We start from the raw sequence: 7,513 nt of genomic DNA, 5'->3' as shown, positions 1-7,513 counted from the left end.
CTGATTTAGCCTCCACTTGTATTACTTATTTTCCATGATATTTCCTAAAACATGTACGGTAAACCTGTTGACATCCTTTTTTATATATATAGAGGTCCGTTTCATGACAGTGGTTTATTCCAAGTGAGATAACTTTCTGGTTTGATCAGCAGTTTGCCAAACAGAATCCAAATATAGCAGGGTTTTCTGTCTTTAGTGTTTCAGATGTGTTCTTTTTTTTGCCATTTTCCTTTCTAACATCTGCATGTGTTAAGGATCCACAAATCCGGCAAAGGGAAATAGTTCAGTTAGTTTGGAATTATTTTATATATGCTGATAGAGAGCTGTGGATTTCATCCCCCGAACTTCTCCATTGAAATATCATGACGGAATCCCTCATATGAACGGGGGGGATTTCCTGCTGCAGGAAAGGGTCTGTCTTTCATTTTAAAACTTTTATAGCTCATTTCATGTTTACAAGAACCCACTTTAAAAACATCAAGCCTCCTGATCATAGAGAGGCTTTGCTACAGCGGTCTTGATCTCACACAGTTATGTGAAAAGAAAAGACAACAGCATTCCATTCGTCTGCCTCTCCCAGTCTGGATGGACTGGAAGGAGTACAGTACGAGAAAAATATCTGTAAAAAATAAATTGAATTTGACTGTGAACGAACGTGCCTGTCTTTTTTTTTTTTTTGTCATCCGACATTGACATCACCAAGATTCTGTCAGAAAAGAAGACACTGGAGGAAAAAAGGAAGAGGCATGAGAAGAGAAATGCACAGAAACTGGAGAGGACCAGTCCAGTGAACGTGGTGACCTCAACCTTGAACTGTTCCCACAGCAATAAAAAACAAATAGCAACAAAGAACCACTTCAGCATTCCTAAATTCCTGGTTGAGACATGCCTTTTCATTGTGATTTATCATCTGAAATATTGTCCTTTTATGGTGTCATGGCGCCTCCTGCAGGAGGGGGAGTCAGAGAACGAGGAGAAGAAGGACATGGCCTTCATTGAGATGGAAGGCGAGCCCGACCCCTCGCTCCCCAGCGCCATTGAACTCGGCCTCAGCCCTGTCAACTTCCTGGATGTTGTTGGAGTCAAGACGCTGTGTCGGGTATGAATATGGCAACAATCAAATGTGTGTGAATGCAGAGAGGGAAATGCTGAATCCACATTTATGCAGATTTTACAAGTTCAACAGTTTATTTGTCTGAGTTGAGTTTTGGTAGAATTAACAGGTTCCTGTGGAGGAATTCAACATTCTCCTCTCTTATAATGCGGCTTCAAAAGCTGGTTCAGACAACTCTTAACTTTGTCACCTCTCCCTACAGTTTATCCTCCATTAACCCTTCCCTTCCCTGGCATTCAGTTGCTGTAAACCGAGTCGTCAGACTCATGAAATACTCCTCACTGTGACCTTTGGACTGAGCTCAAATGTGTCTTTCAGATCCGGAAGGACTACGGAGAAATTGGTGTAGAGGTTGTTCTCGCCAGCTGCCAAAGTAAGACCCGAAACTCAAATAGGAAAAAAATTAAGTTTCATTTCAGCCAAACAAGTAAAAAATACTAATAAAAAAAAAAATCAGAACACCACCAGAACAGCTTTGTCACTGTTCGTGTGTCTGAACATCTGCTTTCTGTATCAGCGTGACAACAGAACAATTTCTGTGGCTCTGTCTCCCCTTCTGTCATGAAATAATATTTTATTCCTTTTGAGCTGAATTTTATTTCGTCAGCAAACCCCTGAGAGAAATCTTCCAAAATCCCATTTTTGTCCCACATACTCCCGGATTTATTCTTGCATTCTTGTTCCGGTCCGCTCAGCTACACAATTTTAATTTGTTCAATAACACCGGATGTTATTTTGAGCTCTTTCCGATGTTATTCTGATGTAGGAGGAAGCGGTTCAGTATGTGGTCACTATGCCTTTTAGAACACGCCATTCCATGTTTTTAACACAAATATGAGAAGAATGTGTGAATCATGTGAATGTGAGTTGAAAGGATAGAAAAGGAGACAGGAATCACTTTGGCTGCTTTTTACTGAAGCAAAGAATCAGCTTTCTGCTTTATTTTCACACACTAGTCTGGAATAATATGTGAGTCTGCAGGACAATAAATCTTGCAGCCACAATGCTGGAATTCACTCAGTTCCTTTCAGAGGATCTGCGGCTCTAATTGCTGCACCAGGTTGCCCGTGGTGAGTAAAGCAATAAAGATTTGAAGTCGCAAGCGGACGAGAATATTTCCACATTCAGGAATAAGAGCGAGGTTGAGTTCATGCAAGGACGATCTGGAGTTCTTCTTTGAAAGCTCTCCTCAAGTTGTGCTTATTTCCCCTCTCACTGACACTTCCCATCAAGCCTGCACGTCCGTCACTGGCCCTCTCTCTCCCTGTCATTCCAGCCGCGGTGATGGACAGCCTGCATGCTGGAGGCTTCTTTAAGGAAAAAGTGACAAAGTCCTGCCTCTTCTCCACCGTCCATGATGCCGTGGTGTACTATAACTGCTCACACTGCTGGGCACAGAATCATTTATTACAGTTATTTTTTTTATTTTTTTTTTTTAACTTTATTCACAGAAAAAACAAACAAAACGAAACAACAAGTACAAATAATAATAATAATAATAATAATAAATTTAAAAATAAATAAAAAAATAAATAACAACAACAAAAAAAAAAAATTTAAAAAAAATAAAAATAAATGTAAATAAAAAAAATAAAAAAAAAATAAAATAAAAAAAATTAGCTACTACAAACAGTGTTCTGAGACCGGGCATTACACAACATAAATGAATTACCATTGCAATAACTTAAAATGAAGGCTGATTTGTGACATTGAGAAAGTTCTTGATTAAATCCCATTTTCTTTCAAAGACAGGTGTTTGTAACCGTAATTGTGCAGTCAATTGTTCCATAGAGTATACTTGTCTTATTTTTTGTAACCATTGTGCTATTGTAGGTGGTTCAGGTTTCATCCAGCAGATTGTTAAAATTTTCCTTGCAGTCATTAGCAAGAGATGGAGTGTAAATTTTTGATCCTGGGAGAAACTGTCTGGGAAAATGTCCATTTATTACAGTTATAATGAATTAAAGTCCTATATGTACCTTCCTTACCTTTTTTCCCCTTCTTATGATGGAAAGAGAATATTGGTCTCTCTCTTCTTTAAGACATTTCTCAGATAAATTGGGGCACAGATGAGGATTGAAAGGAGCCAGAGCTCCATAGATGTGAGATACGCTGCGGAGTCAGGTGAGAACTGTGGTTGGTAGAGGGACCCCCTTTCCCTCGAGGCTTTATGCAGTCATTACAGCCATTGTTTAAATCAGGGGTTCCCAACCGGGGGTGCTGGATCACCTTTTAAGGGGGTGCCAAACCTTGGATTATGAAACTAACAAATTAATTAATTAATTAATTAAGACGACATTTAAATATATTTATTTACTAATACCTAACAACACTTTAATAGCATAAATTTGTTGCTCAGGTTTTCATAAATTGCATTCTTCATGTGAGATATTACTTTGTTAGGGGGTGCAAGAACATATTAAAAGTTTTCTAGGGGTGCCAGGCCCCTTGTTTAAATAGTGCTGATTTAGCTCGTATTTCTATTTTATTGAAGATTAACATTCAGAACATCACACAGCACCCTCATCTGGATTCAAATGCAAAGATAGAAGTGCAACAAAGTTATGTGGACATTTTTGCAAACTGATGCATGTAAAACTGTGAATGTATCAACAATATCTTTATATATTACACCTCCCCTCACAGTTATTTCAGTTAACTTGACAAATAATGACAAAAAAAAACCTTAATTAAAACACCCTTACCGGAAAGACACAAGGAAATGTTTCTGCTCCCTCAGCAGCCCTGAATGTGTGAGTGGTGTTTTAAAGAAACAGAGTTAGTGAGTTATCTAGTTAGATATTCGTCTGGTCTCTATGGTACCAACTCACTTAATGTCAAACCCTTTTATCTCCACTCATTAAAGGCCATCAATAAAAGGGGAGACAAGAGTTTTCACTCATCAGAAAGCTGCTAGCCTTATATTCACCCCAGAGGCCCAGCAGACATGCAATATGTAACATAATGCAGGTAATCCACGCGGTGCGGAGGGAAAACATGACATTTAAAACAGTTTGATATTATTTCTGGGACTGAGACATACAGAGCCAAATGTTCACAACCCCACTCTGTTCCTCCTCATTCATCTCTACTTCAATGCCACAGGAGGGGAAATAGAAAGAAAGCTGGCACACGTTTGGAAAACCAGGCTGGTGTTTTTCTCTTCTTGTTCTCTGTCCTACATCGTATCTGTCCTCCTCTTCTCTCCGGTTACTTTTTTAATCTCTTTTGTCCTTCTGTCTCATCAGAGATCACAGAGATATTGTAAAGACTGACCGAATGATGGAGGAAGCAGACATGGAGGCATGGATCTTCACTGGGTGTTGATTTAATTAACAGAATTATTAACAAATATTTACATTTTAATAGTCATCTGCGATTCTTTTATTTTTTATTTTTACAACTGTAAATTTATTGCCTTGTATCACTAACGAAATTTATAATTTAGGAACTGGCTAATTCATGAAAGTCTAGAAATCTTCTACTGTTCATGCCTTTCTTTAAAAGTCGCACAGGTATTCAAACCGAAACTGTCAGTTTGGTTGTACAATGCCCATGGGAAGCTCAGTGGTTTGTCACAAAAGGTCTTGCTCTTGTGGGACAAGTTGGGTTCTGTCTTTCCCTGCTACACCTGTAAAGTGCCTTGAGAAGACTTTCTGTTATGATCTGGCATTTTATAAATCACATGAATTGAACTGAATTGAATAGTTTTGTATTTGAGTATTTCTGCATTAATTACAGTCCTTTTACATATTCAAACTATCTCACTTGTAAAGTGGACTCACTTTACCTGTGCACTGTGTGCAAAATACTTTCTCAAACTGTATGAATAACTGAGAAAACCTGATTCTGAGTCATTTCTGAAGGTGAATGTTCACAGACACAAAACATCACAATATCATCCAGAAATGTTATCCAGTCAAGTCTCCTATATGGACAATCAATACCATTTTAAAAACAAAAAAGCTGGGGCATTATGTACAATGGCAAGGAAAAGACAAGCATTCATTTGCACAATCTAAATGAAAATTACAGAGTTCATTATGATTTCAATGCCTGCAACATGTTGGGTCTCCAGAAGATCCAGTTTCGCTATTGAACTGTTCTCCCTTAGCTTTGTGTTGCCTTCAAAGATGTGCGAGTTTCTCATGCCATGTTGGAGGAAGGGCTTTGACTTTGGCTTTCCTCTTTAGTCATACATAATGTTCATGCCTTTTCAAAAATTAATTGTTGCGTGTTTGTGTGTTGACCCTGTGATGAAATGTCCATCCTCGACCCTTCACCCAATGTCAAATGGGATAAGGTCAAACCGGCACACAATGAAGGTGGATAATGTTTTGTGTTTAGGGACAAAAGTGTAATTGGCTTCATTTTTTGTTTGCCATTTATCGATGCCAGCTGTTTGTGTTTGTTTGGCTTGTTTCTGTGTTTTTTGATAACCATTAATAAAGCCATTGGTTCGCGTGTCTGTAGAATTTCAATTTCCAGTTTGTGTGTCAAACCAGTTCTTCCAGCAGTCTTGATGAGGTTCGGAAGTGTGTGTGCGTGTGCGTGAGAGAGAGTGAGTGAGAGAGAGAGAGAGAGAGAGAGAGAGGACTTGTTTAGGTTCTTAGCCGTCGCACTGCATTCTTCTCTTGGCGGGTGGCAAGAGGAAGAGGAGGACAGGCAGAGAGAGAGAGAGAGAGAGGAAGAGAGGGAGCGCGAGAGAGAGTGAATTGATCAAGAAGAAACTGAAACTTCTCTGCAGACTCTTCTGCACAGGTTGGTTCCCTCTCTATTTGTCATATAATTATGCTATTATGACATTTTATTTGCGGCGGATTTTACTTGAAACAGCGCGTCTGCGGGACTCAGGAATGACCTTATTTTGGAGACCCCCCCCCCCCCCCCCCCCCGGGCTCTTTGATCTCCGACATCAAGCCCTGAGCCGGATTAGGTCCAGTGTAACTTATTGTAGTGATCTTTTCGTACATGCTGCATCTTCTGTCCCCTTCCACCACATTCATTCAGTAACATCCGCATTGGCTCCTGGTGATGTTGCGCGTCTTCCACTAGGCGACTACGCGCACCGATATGCGCGGTTCCATCCGATGCTCGTCCTTGTTGTGTGTGGGTTTTTTTGTTGTTGTTTTTTTACAACGCTTACATTTGTGAATCAGAGGCTGCGCAGAGCAGACATTTCCCCTTTTCTGCAAGCATGCGCGCATTATCCTCGTGTCCCGTTGTAGAATCTCCCCGTGCGTGCGCACGGACACGGATTGCAGCAGAGATGAAAGCAAAAAGGAGGACTCGGAACAGCTGCCAGTAATAATCCACTCATCCGTCGTCTACAAGTTCAGTGGCAACGAGGATTTCTTTTTCACGTGCACGATGCAGACTTTTCACGGTTATTCGTGGAACCTGTTATGATCCTGTCATGCGCAGCGCAAACGAGCCATGTAGAAATAGAATAGAACGGAGAACCTTTATTGTCCTTGCATAATGGCTGCGCAATGAGTTGTTTCCCCCTAAAATGACTTAATAGACCAGAAATCAGTGCATTAGATAAAATAATAGTCTTTTTTTATCACAATGAATCCTAATTGTAGAAGTTCATAGGAAAACTGACAAAGACAACATTTCCATATTGCTCATATAGACAGCCACGGCTTCTCTTCATCGACCAGTTAGCCGATGATGACCTTCTGTTTTTGAGTTGGCCAGCTGTCAGCTCACCAGAGCTGAAAGATGACACCGGATCACCTCGGCTTCAAGTTGTTATTTTCATCTCTGGCAATGTGTCAGACGATACTGTCCCCTTCATTGGACACCATCCAGATATGGGTTAGTGTTTAGCTGGACGGTGCGTGGAAAGTCTTGTGTGTGAAGGGAGCGAGGTTAAAGGAAGTTCAAGTACCAAAGATTAGGATAGGTGTGTGTTTGTGTGTGTGTGTGTGTGTGTGTGTGTGTGTGTGTGTGTGTGCTTGGATTTGGCAGAGGTACATAAGAAAGACTGTGAAAATTGTCTATTTTCTAAATTTAGAGTTGACCTTTGAAGAAATAACTAATATAAAAATGAGACTCAGTGCTTGCTTGTTTCTTTTAATCATGCTGTGATAGTTCTAGCATGTTATATTTAAATATAGATAAAGCCAGGAGAGACCAAACAGGACACTGTTTGGTAATCGGAAGCCCCAGTTAGCCACTAGTGGATAGAGAAGAAATAAATATTAGATTATTATATTTATTTTATTTGCTATGCGCAGGTTAAAATGCTGATATTATCTGTTAATATATTCTAATCTAATCTGTATCAGAACACTTGTACATTTTGTACCGATTGTGTCTCACTGGGGGCGGTATGGTGGTGCAGTGGGCAGCGCTGTTGCCTCACAGCAAGAATGTCCTGCATTTGATTCC

At 40.0% G+C, this 7,513-nt stretch overlaps 1 protein-coding gene across 1 annotated transcript; it reads left to right on the top strand.

Moving 5' to 3' along the window:
* Window positions 1–679: 679 nt before the first annotated feature.
* Window positions 680–6,523, top strand: slc26a6 (solute carrier family 26 member 6; the record flags this gene model as incomplete). The annotated part of the gene is made up of 5 exons (XM_068750667.1): window positions 680–793; window positions 956–1,099; window positions 1,433–1,487; window positions 2,391–2,481; window positions 6,343–6,523. Coding segments are annotated over 5 exons (585 nt in total), but the record flags the coding sequence as incomplete, so codon positions are not given.
* Window positions 6,524–7,513: the final 990 nt, after the last annotated feature.

Source organism: Brachionichthys hirsutus, chromosome 2 (assembly GCF_040956055.1).
Source record: "Brachionichthys hirsutus isolate HB-005 chromosome 2, CSIRO-AGI_Bhir_v1, whole genome shotgun sequence".
Taxonomy (NCBI): Eukaryota; Metazoa; Chordata; class Actinopteri; order Lophiiformes; family Brachionichthyidae; genus Brachionichthys; species Brachionichthys hirsutus.
Note: the sequence above shows the minus strand (reverse complement) of the source record. Positions and strands in the feature narration are given on the sequence as shown.